Source organism: Apostichopus japonicus, chromosome 15, assembly GCF_037975245.1.
Source record: "Apostichopus japonicus isolate 1M-3 chromosome 15, ASM3797524v1, whole genome shotgun sequence".
Classification (NCBI taxonomy): Eukaryota; Metazoa; Echinodermata; class Holothuroidea; order Aspidochirotida; family Stichopodidae; genus Apostichopus; species Apostichopus japonicus.
In genome coordinates this window covers 18,893,834-18,913,499 of record NC_092575.1, presented here as the reverse complement: position 1 = coordinate 18,913,499, position 19,666 = coordinate 18,893,834, and the positions used below count along the sequence as shown (strand labels likewise).

Below are 19,666 nucleotides of genomic sequence, written 5' to 3'. Positions count from 1 at the left end.
TTCTGTATTTACGTAATTTCAACTCGGACGTTTTCGGTAAGGAGTGAACACAAGTCCTCTGCAGTCATTTCCCATATCCTCCCAACGAGACATTTTTCAAAGAAGTTGTGTTCTGTCTCCTGACCAACATTAGAATAGTGGATTGTTCAGATCAAAACTTGCGTCTACCTATCTGCTAGTCTCAAGAGATCAGACGTTTTGATGTACTCTCCGAGTTTCCTGGTTTCGCGATTTACTTCCGCCTTGTGTGTCATCTAAGAAATATTTACAGCTTAGTTGTCCGTAGTCCTACACAGGACTAACCTACCTGACTAGCCTGGAATATAGAATATGAAAGTATGTCGAACCTTACAGTTATAATAGGTTGACGTTAACATCACAGCTCCACAGTGAAGGACTTGTTTACAAAGTTATAATGCGCACGGAATTCAGGCAGCTTATTTGTACTTTGTGAAACAAGATAGTTGCAGCTAAGCCTAACTGTACTGTTGTACTGTCATTGGAATAACGTTGAAACGAAAATGTTGCATTGCCTTACAGTGGCAATGTGAGTTTGGAGTTCAAAAGTGCAGGTTACAATTTAGTCAGAATAACGTCTTACTTTTAGTACTAGGCATGAGTTGTAGGTAACTATACTTCTATTCTGACTCAAATCTTTCCTTCGTTGACCTCACCAAAGAACGTATGGAGTCTAGTTATAAGTAGTGCATTACGTCTTGTGAAGGCTCACCAAAACAACACCAGTCAGGCGAACACTAGTACTTGTAGTCTTACGCTACAACAAGTAACGCTAGGCTAACGCCGTGTAACAGAGGTGGTGGCCACTGGTCTTCAGGACAAACGTTTTGTAACTAGAGTTTGCAATAATTCAACCTGGCTGTTAGTGTGGGTATGAGGAGTAACATAAAACCACGTACGCCCTCCGAGATCTGTGGTGATTGTGGAGCAGCAGGTGAGTTTAAGAAACCAGATTATTTCTTTGTTAATGCTAATAACATTAGCCTATAACATTAACAAGTATAACCTAGGTAAACCCTTACCCATAATAGATGGACGGGTGCTTCTTTGACAGAAGAAATATGAATCTAGCCTATCCTTTACAGTTCTACATTTACTGAGTGTACTAACAGCCCATGCTAATCTGTAACTTGCTACTTTTGAATAGGAATATGTGTTGAAAATAGTTTCACATTAAGCCTATGCTTAAAATTTCTGTTACCAAGTTTCGAACTTTAAAGCCTTGTATATCAAGAGTGCAGAGTACGATAGCTTGCTGTTGTAGAAAGAGATGGTTGCTGTTTCAATCAATCAAGATTGCTTCAATGGTGAAGTGGTTATAATGGGAGAATTTAATTTCCCTGGTATTTATTGGAAAAATGGTTGACTTGGTAGTAAAGGTACAGTAGGCTACTACAAAGTACAAGCGATTTTTTTTACTAGGATTGTTTTTGCATCAACATGTATCTTTCCTACTGTACCAGACAAGACAATCCTCTTGATCTTGTCTTGAAAATGAAACCAATATGGTTGACAAAAACTTGACAAAGAGCACTGTGTAGGTAAACTGGTGAAAGTGACCATGATATTGTTGCCTTCGATGTTTGGTGTAATGTATACCATTCTGCCAGTAAGCAGAGATAGTTCCTGGTATTGCTAAGGCTGATATGGCAAAATCGACACTTTCTGAAGGATATTGAAGATGTTAATTTGACGGAAGGCAAGAAAGCTGCAGAATCATGGGATTGCCTCATTGAAAACTTTTATTTGGTAATGAAATTCTTATGTTCCATTGTCAAACTGTAGGCATAGCTTTGGTTAACCATCTTGGATGACAAGGGCTGTGATAATGGCAGTTAGGAAAAAGCGAAGGTTGTGGAAATTGTTGTTTTTGTTTTTGTTTGCTTTTGAAATAAAAGGTCTGATTCTGTTTTGACCAAGTTTAAAGACCAGCATGTCAAAGGTCCAACAGCTAGTCTCATGAGCCAAGCTCTGTTTTGAGGTGGGCATTGTGCTTAATATCAAGGAAAATCCAGGGGCTTTCTTTTCCTATGTCAGGTCAAAGCACAAAGGTAAAGGTTCATTTATTTCTCACCGGGATACCTACTGTATTCTGATATTGTTGTTACAGACATTCAAGGTCTTGCGTACAGTATTTGTTGAATGATTACTTTGTTTCAGTGTTCAGAAAAGCAAGTAGCTTTCCTGCTGTTGTATTTTTTTATTATGATTTTTTATTTTCATTAAGTATGCAACTATGCATGACCTTTCTAAAAGTGTCAATGGTTTTAACAATAATGGTTATTTTAAGAATTGTAATAGTTTTGATGAATCTGTGATCAGCTCTTTTTTTCTTCATAGGGTCCTAGATGGGGGACCTCATGTCCCTCCTGTTCAGTTTTCTACATTAAAACTAACCTGTTAAACCTCTTAAGGCACTTTTATGACATAGTTTTGATCCAAGGCTAAACCTGGGATGTTAAGGGGGGGGGGGAGGGTGCCCATTAGTGTTACTGCTCAAGGCAAACCTTTGTATAGAGACAAGAGAGAATAAATTGATAACTAAGTCAGAGGCCATTAGAAAGAAGGTAGGACCCTCTACAATCAATGGAAAATCAAAAGAGGGTTATATACATTGTAACAGTCACACATATTGTACTCTTTGGCCACAGAAGTCTATCTGTGCAAGGTACTGTAAATGTTAAAGGTAGTCAGTAATAGGCCCCAAATTATAGCACACTATAAAATTGCTAGAAGTTTTCAAAAAGTGCTCTCCTGAAGGGATTTTTCTCTCCAAATTGTTCTCAGACATTTTTAAGGAACACACAAGATGACTAAATGTCCCAGTGGAAAATTTCCTCGAAGGTTGTAATAAAAACAGTTTAAGAATTTTCACCAAAGATGATGATATTTGAATATCTAGCATATTTGAGGCCAATACAGCGTACCTTTAAGACTTGCAATGGGAAATGGGCGACAAGGAGGTAAAGTAAATACAATTTCTTAACCATATAATATTAACCTTTACAGATCCAGGATGGGCATCCATCAACAGAGGTGTGTTACTATGTCATGAATGTTGTAGTGTTCATCGAAGTCTTGGCAGACACGTTTCCCAAATAAGGTCGCTACAGCATGGTGGGAACTGGCCTCAGAGTCTCTTTGAGGTAATTTAAACAACATCACAAATCTGCTTCATTTTTTTTACTGGGAGGTGTTTTTATTGTAGGTTTGATGTTTTGGTTGCATTTTCAACTTTGAAGTTCATTAAACTTTTTTTTTTTCCTTTCAACTACTGCCAATGAAGGAACAAAATATCAGATTGACATACTGATAGTGAAAATACAGGATCGTAACTTTGGTTATTGAGCTAGTATGTTCACAGTTTAAAAGATAAATTGGCAGGTTTACAGAAATGAATGTCTGTGTTACTTATAAATCTCAGGAAAAATATGTACCTGTTGATAAAACTATGTACAGGTAAATCATTCTGGAAGGTTCACCTAGATATCTGAGCGTTGAATCCAAATCCCTCCTCCCAATTAATAGCGAATATTGTGAAAAATCTTATCAATTTCTAGTATTTCACACTAAGGTACAGTACATGTACTTTCTTAGAAAAAATGTATACTAGACAGAGCCAATACAGGAGAATTTTTATTTTTACAAAACTGTATCAAATCTATAGCAAAATGCTATGCAAAGTTGGCAAATTGATCTATACCAGTTTAAAGATGTATCATGTATATAGCATTTTTTTTGTCAGGGAGATGGGGGGGGGGGGTTGGAGGGCAAAAGAACCATAGTAAACTCTATAATAGAGAAAACTTAAGAAAGCTTACAAAACTGCTACACAAAATATGAACACAAAATTATTCCCTGCAATACATAAAGAACCCAGTTGTATTCCATCAAGATTCCTTTATTCTCACACCCCAGTTTGGTAAGGTTGTGGAACCATGATGAGGTCATGACGGGAATGACAGTGGTACCCTGTACGTCATGATGGTATCACGATTCTCTTGAAAAGAACATGTACTGTGCATGTGCTGTTCAACCAAACGACTAAGGTTAAGTTTACTGCTAAAGTTGGACGATTATTTAAGGGAATTTTAGGAATATCATAGTGAACACAGATATGTTCAAAATGTCATGGAAAAAATATACAGGTAAGGTAGAAAGATACTCTGTATATGGGACCATATAAAGATGATGAAGGGGTTAAACCGCATGACCTTGTTATGCTTTGGTTGCACCAGGACGTCGTTAATTAATATTGATGTAGGAAACTCATAAGCTCTGGTTTTTCTTGCAGATGTTCCATGCTCTAGTGACGAGTGGGTCTAATACCATCTGGGAACATTCACTCCTTGACCCATCCAATGTAAGAAGTGGAAAGAGAAAACCTGGACCAAATGAACCACTTCAGTGAGTCAATCATATTTATTATATCTATATACATCTATATATATCTAAATATATAGATCTATATATGTGTATATATCTATATATCTATATTCATTTGCCTTTGTCGTTTACCTCCATTTCATTAACAAAAGTCTGTTCAAAGTATCGAGATCCGGCCTTAGGAATCAAAAATGATTTCTAGTTGGTTAGAATCCTGTTTGATCTCTAGAGTTAGGCAAAATATGTCACCCAAAACAGAACCCAAAAACCCCAAAAGAAAAACAAAACACCCAAATAAAACTAGATACAGGTGACAAACGCCTACAGTGGAATTACGACCTTCCTTACCGATTTCGAACCTCTGGACATACAATCAGCGTCCATAGCGTAGTGGTTATGGTGTCCGCATATATAGCGGGAGGCCCGGGTTCGAATCTCGGTGGAGGCAGGAAGTTTTTTCACTGTTCTGGATTTTCCAACTCACTACAATTAAATTATAATGCATGACCCCTGCAGTGCTTTCACATAGAAATAATAAGGAATTTGTCATTAATTAAAGAATGGTATCATTTAGCTAGGTACCATGGAAATAAAATTAATATTGCTTGTGCCAAGCAGAGTAGCCGAAGGGCCAGGTATTGCAAAATTATAAAATTCTTGAATGTTATACTCAGGTTTTGTATGGTTCATATTCTGCAAGGCTGTATTATCATGGAAAACATTGAGTACAGTAGCTCCTGTCTGAAAAGCACTTGCATTTGGTATAATCCAATAACCTGACAGATTCAAACACATAATAAAACCAATCTTGAGGGCTCCTCTGGAAAGCAGTGCTTCTGCACTGAGCAGGACTATCCTCATTAAAGATGACAATAATAATAAAAATAATAATAATCATGACATGTTAAAACGGCAGTTACTGTAGTGTAAGATTAGTCTGTACCGATAGTGGAAAGACATGTAGGTTACACTTGATTTCATAGTACTATCAGTTAAGCTCATTATCGTTTTATAAATTTGGGATATTTACAGCTCTTCAAGTGGAAAACTATAGATATACCTGCGTGCAATAAACAAATCATGCTTAGTTTTACTACAGTACACAATCTCACAAAGCTTTAAGTAACAAGCACCTTTATCCGCTTAATTTCAAATATCGGACCAGATCCAAACCCTACCCTTAAATGCCATTGGTATAGAGTTAAGATCATTACCAGTACCCTTGTCACCACATGTGGTAACATTAACAAATCTGTCTTGTTTCTCTTTTCAGTCCTGGTAAATCAGAATTCATTCGAGCCAAATACCAGCGGCTGGACTTTGTGCACAGAGTTAAAGATGAAGATTTCAATGAGGTAACGTCTTATGTAATCTCAGGACTGCTAATGAGACAGCCTATAACAAATCCAACTTTACAGGTACTTACTTCCAAGATATGTTGAAAGGTTTATCTTAGATGGAGGTTTGCAGAATAAATAAATAAGAAAAAATAAATAAAAAAATTAAATGGAGATAAAAATCTTACAGCAAAATTGTAGCTATTTAATTGCACAAAGCCTGTGCAGGTACATGTATGTGAGTTAAAGGGCCTTACGTGTTGATCCAAGCAGGATCTTCTTCAGCGGCAAACTTACATTTAAATAAAATTCACTTTGCTATGTCACTGAGGTCATTGCAGTTGTTTTACACGTGATATACTTTAAGAAGTCTGAGCTTGGGTGGACAGTCATTCTAACAGAATAAGGATGTAAGTTCCTATGATCATACCAGCACTCTCCAATACTGAAATTAGTCTGTAAGACTTATTCCTTCGCTTTGCGGTAACACCTGAAAATGGAAGTGTCTGACCGATTGCACCACAGTCACAATTGTTCAATGTTACCAACCGCATCGCCTCGCGATTGTAACAGTAGTGATCACTGGTTCGGGTTGTGCATTTATGCTGCTGCACACTTTAATGTAGTGTGTAGGTATAACATAGGAGCTGCTGTATGGAAATGCTGTCACAATTAGAAATGACTTCAATAAAGTGTCAAAGTTTAATATATGCAAGCTACTATGATATGGAAATGTCTTCAAAATTAGAAAATCATGAATCAATTTTGAAGATTTAAGAAATTCATGGAAACAGACAGTAAGGTACAGTACATAACCATCAATGGAACAGCATGACTGTTTCCAGAGTGTACGAATAGTCCCTGGAAATTTGCAAATCAAGTCTACAGGCATAGGAGAAAGTCATGGTCAAAGTCGCCCAATAATTCAAGGATTTTCTAGACTTATCTCTGTCCGAGTCTTTCTGCCAAATTTGTCATGAATTTCACTTTCTAGAATGTGGTTGTTTAGGTACATTCTACGTTATGTCTATCGTGTTCCTCACCGATGATACTCCGTCTTCTTCGCTCTCTTTGAAATTGTACGATAAAATGTGTGCAAGTGCATCTAGGCCACCTACTTATCTGTTACACCTCAAGATATGATACAGCTCTAGGCGCTTTATTATTGTTAAGATCCTACTTCCTGGCCGGCTTTGTATAGCTCTTTCAATAACAACTATGTTATACTTGTAATGATGTAAACTAATGTTAAACTAATTATGTAAACCTACTGACATAAAAACAAATGACAACGTGCTTGCAGGTGACTCCTTTGCAAAACAGTAAGTGACAACACCAAAGGGATTTTTTTCTTGACTAACCCAACAGTATCTAGAGCTTCTTCTGTTACTACTGTATGCTTATTATTGCCTCTTTCAGTTTTTGTCTATTTAGGTTTGCATACATGACATACCAATTATGTTTGATTGGTTTGAAAACTAGTTTGACACTAGAACAATGACTAATTTAGCTTCGAAACGTCACACAAGCTGTCACAAATTATATTATATATGTGAATCATTGTGCGGCAAGCATTATCCAATGATGGATGCAAATAAAAGGGCATAAAGTTTACGAATGTTTGCCCCTAATTATGAGCAAAGCCAATCGATGGGAGTGAATATATATTGCATAATCATTAGACTACACTAATAGTGGATTTACTAAAACTAGACCAGTTTTGTGCTGGTGCTGTAATATTTCAAAAAATAGGTGTTTGTGTTACCTATGTACCTATCAAATGTATGTGTTGTAAAACTTGCAAGCAGGGGAATGAAGTATCCGGTAATACATAGCAGAATGCTAAACAAAATAATCAAATAACTGAGAAAAAAACAACAAACAAACAAATATAGAGATTTATAGCAGCTGTGTATGTACAGAAACTGTGGTCTTTGATATGAGACAAAACTCAAAGCCATCCAAATCTGCTACATGAAATTTTGAACACTCAAGTAATATTCTGCTTGGCAAGTACCAGTTTATGGTCAAGTTTGCTAACCACTTTATTTGCCAAAACCACTCAATTTGCACTTTATATGTCCATTGTCCAAGTTGTAATATCGTGAATACTCAAACACATGGTGGACAATTGTGTCCTTGTTTTCCATGTGGTCTTATGCAAAGCTAAACAAGTAAAAATGTCAGACAATTTTTCATATTTCCAGGAGAGACTGTAAGATTTCTTTACAGTTATAACCCCAAGGGAATAATTTAGTGGTCTAATTTTGACAACCACAGACCCAGTTTTAAGTGTACTAGCTAGTAGACTTAACTACCAGACAATACACTGTCTCATAGCAAAAACACAATATTCCTTGTTGCTAGGTTACGCACCCTGCCTCAAAATCTCCTTCCTAATGGAACGTGACTGCTTGCATGCCAGTCCAGTCATGTCTGTAAGTACTTGCTTCAGGAAGTGAAGAACAGTGGGTAGTCTGCAATTTGAGGCAAAGCTTCTTGTCATTAAAACAAATTATTTGCCTTTCATTAAATTTTGTTGTCAATTTCTAGAACTCAGGATGGGATATGTAACTGAGATGTTTCCTTATTGTTCAATTTTTTTTGCTTAATTCTTGTTTATCATCAATTTTTTGTTTTTCATAAGATAATTATTTTTCTCTGTGGAGAATTGATTGGAGCATTTGCTACTTGATTGATACAATGACTATGCTTCATTCTGCTGTTGCCAGATAGGTACAGGAAGAAATGCTAGATGATTTTAGGTATTCTGCTAGAAGTATAAAATTTACTGGAAATTTTAAATTTTCCATCACTCATTATACAATACATAAGGTTTTAGCTTCATTTAGTTGCTATTTGTTCTTTTCTGTTAGATATTGGCACATTTCAAATTGTTTGAAATACCATTTTCCAGGAATGAGTCAAAGATTACAAAAAATGTAAAAGTATCACCAATTATGTCATCTGTGAGGAATATATCAAAAGAAAGAAACTTAGAGAGGAATGAGGATGATTCCCTGAAGAAAAGAAAAATTTCAGATGATGATTGAATTGACGAGAGAGGGAAATAAAGGGGAAGAAAAATGCCCCCCCCCCCTCCTCCTCTGAGCACTGTAGACAGCACACATCTTTAATGGCCCTATAATTGTTCAAGACTACCAAATTCTGTTCGGACAACCAAAATTAGCATTGGCGGTCGTCCTGCTGATGAATAGCTGTAATATCAAATTCGGTTACATTGATGCCAATAAATATCCACAAATATGTAAAATGATATATATTGGAATCAACCTTGATCACTTTGGAGATCAACAGTGTAATGAAATAAAACAACATCAGTGGTTGGCATATATGTACAGTTCGGAACCGTGACTGAATGGGAGTTTTACTGGCTCAAAGCTGCTGTTATATGCACCAATCCTACATATCTCTGTGTACATATATGTTAGTCATTCTTTGCTATTTTTTTTGGGCTACGATATTTTTATTCCGGACAACGAAATATGCTGCACAAGTGAACATTCAAAGTAAGACCTGGTAGTCGGAGGGACTTGTACCTGTTTAAACATCGTTAAAAGTTTGCCCCGATAGAGTTTAAAATCCTTTTAGCAGTTGGGAGGCTCTCCTTAAAACTTGATGATCGTGAAATCACATGGCCTGTAACATAAATCTACAGTGTGGCCATTGAATATTCACATATCGGCAGGGATAACTTTCTTCCGGTGCATGTTTGACACTTCCTGTCAACTGACTCAACTCCACCAATAAAAATGTGCTCTCTTTAAAACAATGTAATTAGCAATTAGGCAGGAAGAACCTCTGAAGGATGGATTATGATGCAGACCTTACAAGTTCATAGCAGTCTCCTTGAATCATTTTAATAGACCTTGTACCTCCTCCCTGATGAGCTCATCTTTGTGGCAGATGTACATGCACAGCAGCTAATGCTCTGATTATGTTGAAATGTTTTCCTTTCTTCTTTCCATAATTACAGCAACTCCACTCAAGTGTAAGAACTGGCAACCTGGAGACTTGTTTACGACTTTTATCTCTTGGTGCTCAAGCAAACTTCTTTAATGAGGTGAGATGCTGTTTACAGCTCATTTTAGATCCATCGATACCTGCAGTTGAATGTAAAATGAATTGAAATGCCCTGTGTAGTATTTATGCCCGGTAGGTAGCTTGGGAAAGGGTCATGTTTATACCTCGCTTAAATCTGTTGAAACCAGCTCAGTTTAACAACGTGGAATTGGCTCACTTTAATATAGTATTAATGCCTGGTATGTAGCGTATAATGATCAAGTAAGCTTTGGTGATGAGGTTGGGTCATATGACAACTCGTTCTGTTGAAACCAGCTCAGTATAAACAACGTGGAATGTGCTCACTTTAATATAGTATTCATGCTTGGTATGTAGTGTATAATGATCAAGTACAGTAAGCCTTGGTAATGAGGTAGGGTCATGTTACACCTCATTTAGATCTGTTGAAACCAGCTCAGTAAAACAACGTGGAATGGGCTCACCTGGCTAATGTAGTATTCATGCCAGGTATGTAGCATATAATGATCAAGGAAGCTTTGGTAATGAGGAAGGGCCATGTTACACCTCATTTAGATCTATTGAAACCAGCTCAGTATAAATGCATGGCATGGGCTCACCTGGCTATAAAATATAATGTTCATGCCTGCTATGTAGCGTACAGTAAGTTATATCTTAATTTAGTTTTCATCTTTTCTTTAGCAGTTTTGATGTTCATACATGTAAATTCTATGATAGTCTAAGTAAAAACCACTGATAGTGCATCTTTGCATTTGTGTACCAATTGTGCTTAGCATTTTATTTTACAATATGTTGCCCTATACATTATTCCCTGGCTATAGAAAGCTATGAATTGTCGGTGCTTGTCATTTGTGATGTCTTTTTGAAAGGTTCATTGGGTCCAGATGAGTTCCATAATGTAAAATTCTTAAAAGTCCTAGATATACCAAGAACCTGAACATGTTTCATGGCTGTTAGCTCTCATAAATGTGCAACTAGTCAATATTTTACTAATAAATTTAATAAACATCTTTGGGATGGAAATTTTGTTCCCAAATCATGTTGAAAATTGACCAGTGGACTTTGAGAGCATGACAACTACTGTACCAACTTGCCATCAAAATTTTGTTCATTTAAGACAGTCAAAGGGGTCTGATACTTTTTATCTGAAGAGAAAGTTCTGTCAACGAGAAACGTAATGCATTTATGAGGATAAACCCGGCCGACATCAAAACCAGGGCTTGTTTTACTTTCATAAGATACTGAAATAGGCTTTTAAAGTACACTCTCAATTTGTGAACAGCAGTCTTTTGTGGTAGGATTTTCTCACAACGAGAATCTAAGTTCGTTCAAGGAACAAAAACATTTACTTTTGAAAGGATGAAAAGGACTATTTATGTTAGGACTATTATCAGACATTGTGTTAAACACAAATGTTTGACGAAAATCAGCACTGAAACAAAGTTACAACCGTGTGATCAATGTCACTTTAATTAACCCAAAGGCAAAATGATGACACAGAGCCACATTTTATGCTGCAGTGTACAGGTAATCGGAATCGTTAACCAACTGCAATATCACCAGGAAGTGAAGGTATTGAGGAAACAGCTTTGGTGTGCTTTAAACAGAAAGCTACCAGTGTGTTGAACAGCAGCTAAGGAAAATATGAATTGATATATGTAACCCATAATTTATACTATGCAGTTGGTTAGTTAATCAGCGACAGGAATGTAATTCAAGTAAACTTACATTCAAGGTCCTTGGAGTTTTTATGGGGGAAGAAATTAATAATTAACTTTCAACTACATATGGAACTACAGACAGCATGTATGGTCAATTGTTGGCAAATCTTTCATCAAACTCTCTGTGTATATGCAAGTTTGCAAAAATATTTCATGTATCTAATTCCTACATTGTATTAAAGCTTGGAGAGGAAGTCAAAAAAAAATTTTCTCTCTTCCCTACCCCGTCCCCCTCACTTTTCCCCTCACTCTTCCTCTCATTATTATTTTCAGCCAATCCTCACGTGACCGTATTTCTCAAGAGAAACGTTTTGTACACAGTTTAATATGTCGAGCAATGTCATCATGCATGATACAGCCCAATGAATGACGTATCTTGTGGAACGGGAAACCCTATGGTTAGGGTTAACCCCTAGGGTTAACCGTAACCCCTAGCCCGAGAAATACTGCATCACATGTAGTATACCATACTTCTTGAGGCAATGCAACTTGCCACATTATAACTTGTCTTGAGAGATGAAAAACACTTGAGGTCTTGGTGTTATTTTGATTCAGCAAAATGTTTATTCATGAACAGGAAAAAGGAAACACACCTCTCCATGTTGCCAGCAAGGAAGGCCAGACTCTACAGTGTGAGCTGTTAATGGTGTATGGAGGAGATCCAGGGGCTGTTGACAAGAATGGTAAAACACCAGCTGACTTGGCTAGGTAAGGATTTGAAGATTCAATTTTAAAATCTTTCCATTACTTTTGTACTGTTCAATGGCAGGTTCAAGATTACTTGGGTTATGATTTGAGATGGGTGGGGGGGGGGGGGGTGAGTTGAGGGGGCAGGGACTGGGAAGCAAGTATCTGTGCATACAGAAATTAATATTGAAATGGCAGTGCTAGAGAGCATGAAGACTAGGAGCATGCTAACCTTTTTTCACTATTTACGTCTCGTTATAGCTAATTTGTGTTCGCTGGTGATTTAAAACTTGCAAAACAATTTTAAATACAAAAGAAGAATAATAGGAGACCCGGGCCTCACTCTCTCTGAAGCCATCACTGCTTATGGTCAAGAAACCTGAGACAGTGATTTAGATTTCGTCCATTTGCAGTGTTATTTTGAGTAATTATAATGCTCAGTGTGATGTGGTGAAATTAGCCGGTCAAGTGGTTGGCCGGTGGCAAAGAGCTGTTTTTAAATTTAATCCTTCTATAACATTAGCACATGATATTGCTCAACACAGTTGAGGAACTCACCTACAAAGTAGTTGCTAGTTCATCTTTAACCAGACTTGGTATGAGCTATCAAGCTACTGTACCACTAATGTGACTGATCAAAAATCTCCTTCTTTTCTGTTTTTTTCTTCTTCTCCTTTTCAGAGAGGCAGGGCATTATGAACTAGCAGACAGAATTATTCAAGGGCAGTATGAACTTACAGATAGGTTAACTTCATTTGTGTGTGGGAAGAAGCCAGGTTAGTATATTAAAAAGAACCATTCAATCATGTTTTTAGCTTCCTTGTTTAAAGCTGCATTCTGCGGGTTGTGCAGAAATTCACCCTGGTTAGACTTACACGAAAATAACAGTACTGAAGGGAGAAAAATAGTCCTTTAACTCCTTTAAAGTTTCGCTCAGCTAAACAGGGAATGTTTTTAAGAAGCTTTAAATAACAATGACAGTCTCTAAGATCAACATATTCCGAGTTCCTTTAAAGTTGCATTTAGGGTTTGTGTTTATTGTTAGAAAGCATTCTAAGCTCTAACACATATATATTCCTGTCTGATCCAAAGCATAACCTATTTTCCTTTACAAAAAAATGTACCTAGGTTCGTTTAAAGCTGCATTTAAGGTTTCATTTAGCTATTAGAGGAGACTGTGAATAGGTGTACTTATCACATATTCTAAGCTCCTTAAAGTAGCACCCAGGGGTTTATTCAGTTTCAAGAATCACACTAAGAGCATTGCTATTGTATCAAAGCAGAACATATGCTAAGCTCCTTTAATGGAGCATCGGGTTTAGTTTGTAAAAATTCCCCAATTGAGGTATTCTTTTCATGATTGACTTATGCATCTTTGAATAATATAAGTAAATGAAGTTCAAAAAGATTTGATGGCTAGATTTCTTGGCTCTTTTCCATTTTCTAAAATATCCCAGTCTGTTTTCTGTTTTTCGTTGACGTACATGTATAGCCCGTTCTCCCTATAAATTTCTCTGCTCTTGTCCGTCAAACACGTATGTTTGAATTGACAGTTTTTTTCTTTTACAACGTATTTTTTTACACAAATTTGGACAATTCCTTGTCATGTATTGATTGTATCATGTTACCAGCTAATAAATACAACAAATCAACTGAAGTACTGGGGTTAGATTTATTGGAATTAAAAGCCCATTGCTGCTTGTCATGGTGGAAAGTTATCTAGACAAGAGTTGGAAAAAGATCTAAGAAATGTATGGCTAGAACAGGATTCAAGCCAGTGACCTTTGGGTTATGAGCCCAGTTCTCTCTCACCTGAGCTACCCAGCCCTTAGTTTGATAGATACCCTATATAGCCAGCCCTTTGCTGGGGATGCCAGTCAAAAGCCACAGTATTTTGCATATACTATGTAACCAGGGATAATGCACCAGTTCCATAAACAATCCAATACAAGTGGCAGGGCAGGCATTTCAAGAGAAACCCAGCTCTTTCAAGTATTCTACAAGATATTGCAGAGTTGTTACATTAATCAGGCTGAAATACAAAAGTAAAGTAAGACAACCGATGTAAGACCTCTACGTTGCAGCATAAACAAAGAGAGACATGCCTCATTCTACACATTTCACAGATCACGCTACCAACACCCACTTCCTGATCCCTGAAATGGCCGACAGTTCCCTGGAGAGATCAGATGCAGCTGAGAAAGCTCGGAAGAAGTTACAAGCTGTGAGTATCTTGTTTTTATTGTTAGAATGACTAAAGAGGAAATGATCTAAAACAAAAGTAAACTGAACTACCAGATTCAGGGAGGGGGAATGTCCCCTTCCTGCCATCATTTTTGGGGTTCTGGCACAAAACAATTGCGACAAACATTAATACTTTTTCATAGCAAGGTACACTGTTGAAAAACTTTAACTTTATATTTTTATTGATACTTTCTTATACTGTCTTTCTTGGTAATTTTAAAAGAGCGTAGTACTTTCAGCAAGAGGTGATTTTTCTTAATTTTTTTTTTAAGGTGTAATATTGACTTACCTTTCAGTTTTGTAACATTTGTTTTTAATAGATAATCAAATTACCTCATGCCATTAATGACTATACCAATTAGTGAAATTCTGTGAATTTTTATTTTGTGTCTTTTTTGCCGTCTTGACAGTTGAGTAATCGTCTGTTTGAGGAGTTAGCCATGGATGTCTACGACGAAGTCGACAGAAGAGAATTGGATAGCGGTGAGTTAAATAGAAAAGTTTATATTTTGGTTTGTGTGTGTAAACGTTACTAATTTTTATTATTTATAAACGTTATGAAAATTAATACAGATTAAGTATTATTTAAATAAGGCAATTCATTAGTGAGTGTGCTTGGTGTATAGCCAGTAGTAGCCGCCCCCCTACACCCCTGACACACCAGTGCACTGTCATCACACACCTTTAGGAAAGACAAAGAAAGGTAATACTTCTTGCAGGTCTGGTACTGTGTTTCTCTCATAACAGAGGGGTGTCACTTCCACTAGACATATGGTGTCATCGTTGCTGATGTGTGTTATTTCCTTAGCGTGACCAAGGAAAAATTTCCCCTTGGTCGAGGTCGGGCAAAGGTCAATGCTGCCCTCGCCCAATGGTGTGTAGGGTGTGACCTTTCATACCCACCTCCTCGATTTGCATACTTACATAAGCGATGCACACTTAGGTAATCGACGCCTCTTTGAACCAGGAGAGGAATGAAGCATATGTACCTCACATAATGCATAAGTGTGCATTGATTACGTAAGTATGCAAATCGAGGAGGTGGGTATGAAAGGTCACAGCATCACACTTAGTTCATTGTTAATTCTCTTTACAGTCAAAACAGGACAGCAATGTTACCTAACAAAGGAATATATATCTTGATAGCTTTTGAATACATCACAGTAGTAGTCGTCATTGAGGCCCAATTTGGCCATTGTTCTTAAAACAGTAGGGCATCAAATTGGCATTGTTCATTTGCTATTTTCTGATTAAAGTATGCACAAAGGCCAATTTGAGACGAAAATATAAAATAGGAAATGCCCTCCGATTGTCCATAAGAAGACGTTTTTATGATAACGAAACGAAATGAAGACAATACACAGTTTTTCGTAAACTACTTATCATAAATTAACTTCTTGAAGAAGAATATAATTGTGCCAAATATTTTATCCGGTTTTGTTCGTTTCTTTTTTTAGTGTGGTCTGGCCTTGAAATGCCAAGTTCTGTAGCTATGTACATGGTCCCATTCTTGCCTCTAAATCCGGAACTGTCCTCAACACGTAACCAGGTTTGTTACTTTGATAATTCTTCTTTGATTTCCAATGCCCTTTTTCTCTCTGTGCATTTTTACAATACATGATATTCTAAGATATCAAGTACCAACTAGAAATTTATCAAACTATACAGTTCCTAACATTACCTTTTTGTGGGACACAGATTTTTCTCTCTGTTTGATGATACAATAATATATATTTGTAAATATGTATTGTATGTTGTGGTTACATCAACGGTAAAACCTCTGAACTATATATAAACGAAATAAGATGGAGCAAAAAAAACTCTGTTCAACGTCAGTTAGCTGTCTTGGATTTTATCAGATCTTTGAATCCCGTGGATAAACTAAGTTACGAGAGGATTCCTATCATGATATGAAATTAGGTGCCTGTTGATTTCACAACTTTATAGATTTTTGTTTTGGTAACCTCTCTGTGCCATCTTAACAATTTCCCAGGGTCGTCAGAAACTGGCTACTTTCAGCGCCAGAGATTTTGCCACTCTCATCACAGATATATTGAAGGAGGCCAAGAGGAGACAACTGGGGACAAACTTTACCCCAGGTAAGCCTCATCCATATTTTGGCAGTGGGGGAGGGGGGGGGGGGTCATAGGGGTAGCAGTGAGGTAGGGCAGAGTGATTCAAAGTTGCAACTGGATATTTCAAACAATCACTTGAATAACCGTTGGCTGCAAGGTTGCTCTTTTAGTAGTGTTTTCTCGTAGGCACGTTTCCTTTAGATCAGAATAAGCACGTTTGAAGAATATAGAAATTGGAAAATTTGAGATTGTTGTTACCAATTAGTATAGCCCTTGTTACGGTAGGGAAGGGTGTAGGGTTTTTTGGAGGGGGGGGGGAGTACATGGTAGCTGGGATTGATCGAAGACAGTTCCATGTTCTAAAAGTTCTACCCTACGTATAGCAGAAAAATCGATCTGTTTTGCTTTGTGCGCTGTTAACAAAGTTTTCCTGTCTTCTTCAAGCGGGTGTCCATTGTATCAACTATGAATTTTACTTAACTTAATTCTTCTTTTAAAACAGCGTTCATTTTGGTTGTGATCTGCAAGATCCTTTTAATACTAATGTAGTTATGAAGTAAAGAGAAACATGTAAAATTTATTCAGGAACCCTTTCCAGTGCCTAGTCCTTATTACATCCTGCAGACGACAAAAGTGAAAGTGAAACGACCCGCAATAGAATCACAGTGTCAATAGCAAATATTTATTTTCATGGATTTCCTTTCAAACCACAATTCATACCTTAAAGGGTGTGAAGACTCGCGCAAAAAGAAACGTCTAATGCCAGTAATCTGACCTAGTTTCGAATGATGTGTAACAGAAGTGTTAGACACCACCATCGATCCCAGAAAATACACACACAGTTTGCTACCTTCGGTAATTAGACACTAGTGTACAGTCAGTACATACAGCTGCGGTCAATACCCACAACACCGTGTACAAACAATACAGCGATGGACATCTCAGGTCCAGCTAAGGATAACAAGGTATCATGTTTCATCACTGTACTGTCTGCATTTTGTAGCGACACAAACAAAACGTCACTTGCAGGCAACGGAAAGTTAACTTTTTCAGATGGACGCACACCGTTTGGGGCGAGTCTTCAATGCCTTTAATATGTTAATTTGGCATGAGACGATACTCATATTGTGTGGGTTTTTATCCTTGTTTGATACATAGTACGTAGAGTACATACCATATGTACTATTCCATGCATATTATGCTAGCAGTGCGTTGCTATGGACCACTTAAATCATATATCCTTTACAGGGCTTTCTTTAATCTCCCCCTTCAATTCGTACCTTAATGTGTTATTTGGGCATCAGTGATACTCCTAAACTGTATAGTGTGTTGTTGACTATAGACCATGACTGCCTTTTTTCTCCTTGTTTGATACATAGTATGTACCATATGTACTATTCCATGCATATTATGCTAGCAGTGCGTTGCTATGGACCACTTAAATCATATATCCTTTACAGGGCTTTCTTTAATCTCCCCCTTCAATTCGTACCTTAATGTGTTATTTGGGCATCAGTGATACTCCTAAACTGTATAGTGTGTTGTTGACTATAGACCATGACTGCCTTTTTTCTCCTTGTTTGATACATAGTATGTACCATATGTACTATTCCATGCATATTATGCTAGCAGTGCGTTGCTATGGACCACTTAAATCATATCGTCCTTTGCAGAGCTATCTATTCATCTCCTCCTTTTTGTGTTCTCTTTTCGAGTACATAACTTTTAGTTTTGTTTCTTCAGTCAAGTCAGCAAAAACTGTGTATGAAAGTCACAAAGCTGTGCTCAAAAACCTGAACTTTTTGTCTGAGATTTCTCTTAACTAAAATCGAGAAACTCAAACAATGTATGCTGCAGTAGTTGACCTTTGATAGAGGAAGCTGTGTAAGCTGTGTACATCCTGAGTTACAGTATTTTAATTTGTATATTAATACAATTAATTTATATTATAAAAGGAATTAAAGAATTCATAATTACAAATTGAAAATATCCGACAAATATCCTCTCCAAAGCAATCAAGTATTGACTGAAGAGCCTTATTTCACTCACATTTTGCATTGAATTTAGTAGTAATTACAGCTGGCTTGTTGTTTCCATTACAAAGAGTATATTTTCTTAAAGGCAGTTTGCCATAAATTATAACATGCACACATGCTAGATGTTTGTCACTTATAATTTGACCAATTTCTTTAATAAAGAGTGGTTTGGAATTTGCAAAGGTAGAGCTTATTTCTTCTACAGTGATTAAGTGTAGAAGTCATATATGAAGGATCATTCAAATATTGCTCAACATTATTACTGATCATCTCTTCTTTAATGTGTAAAAGTAAGTTGGCCTGCCATTTCGAACCTAGCAGGATCTTCTTCAAAGGCTGAATGACAAGTAACAATAACAGAAGGGACAAATACACACACAGAATACAGACAGGTTAATGAGCAGAGTGAACACAATTAGATAGATGTAAGGGGATTAGTAGACAAGGGATGGAGAGAAGAAAGAAAGAAACCACACCTTTCTGTCTTTGTCCTTCTCCAGTTTATTCCCTACCCCCTTCCCTTTATCCTCTCTTTGTCCCTCCACTGTTTATCTCCCACCTCTCCTCTTCCCCTGTTGGTCCCTTCTGTTACTGTTACTTGTCATTTAGCCTTTGAAGAAGATCCTGCTAGGATTGAAATGTCAGGCCAACATACTTTTACACATTCTCTTACACAGGCTCTCTAGTGGATAAGCAGTTTGCTAACAGTTTTATTTTATTTTCATCTCTTCTTTAAATTAGAGATGTACGACGGCCACGGGAAACCACCGCCTCTCCCTCCCTCGGCCCACGACAGGTCCATGAGCCCAATCAACGAGCCCCTCTACGACCGGGTAGCATCGGACGACGATTACAAAGAAATCGACGATGTCGACGTAGGGATGGGAGAACCCCAAAAGAAACCCACAATTGATGGGAAGACTACCTCACGAAAGCGATCCGAGGTGTGGAAAATGTTCCGTTGCTGTATATAAATGTTGTATATGTATGTATATTAGATCCTCCTGCAAGCAGGAACTCGCGAAGAAGCCTCATTGGCTTAATATCAAAGGCGCAAGCTGACCGAAGTCAGTCTCTTACATTCAAATTTAACGTCCATG

General features: G+C 37.2%; 1 protein-coding gene across 2 annotated transcripts in view; it reads left to right on the top strand.

Annotated features, from left to right (window-relative positions):
- The first annotated feature begins 241 nt into the window (after positions 1-241).
- The window catches only part of LOC139981173 (ARF GTPase-activating protein GIT2-like), a 29,241-nt gene continuing 9,816 nt past the window's right edge, over positions 242-19,666 (top strand). The window contains exons 1-12 of one of the 2 annotated variants that reach the window (XM_071993370.1): positions 242-952; positions 3,028-3,164; positions 4,313-4,425; positions 5,678-5,759; positions 9,739-9,825; positions 12,102-12,232; positions 12,893-12,987; positions 14,338-14,435; positions 14,866-14,938; positions 15,913-16,004; positions 16,449-16,554; positions 19,308-19,510. In XM_071993370.1, the coding sequence (XP_071849471.1) occupies positions 892-952; positions 3,028-3,164; positions 4,313-4,425; positions 5,678-5,759; positions 9,739-9,825; positions 12,102-12,232; positions 12,893-12,987; positions 14,338-14,435; positions 14,866-14,938; positions 15,913-16,004; positions 16,449-16,554; positions 19,308-19,510 (1,278 nt within the window). In that variant the 5' untranslated portion in view covers positions 242-891. The remainder of the gene's footprint in view (positions 953-3,027; positions 3,165-4,312; positions 4,426-5,677; positions 5,760-9,738; positions 9,826-12,101; positions 12,233-12,892; positions 12,988-14,337; positions 14,436-14,865; positions 14,939-15,912; positions 16,005-16,448; positions 16,555-19,307; positions 19,511-19,666) is intronic. The other variant, XM_071993369.1, reaches the window with a different exon arrangement.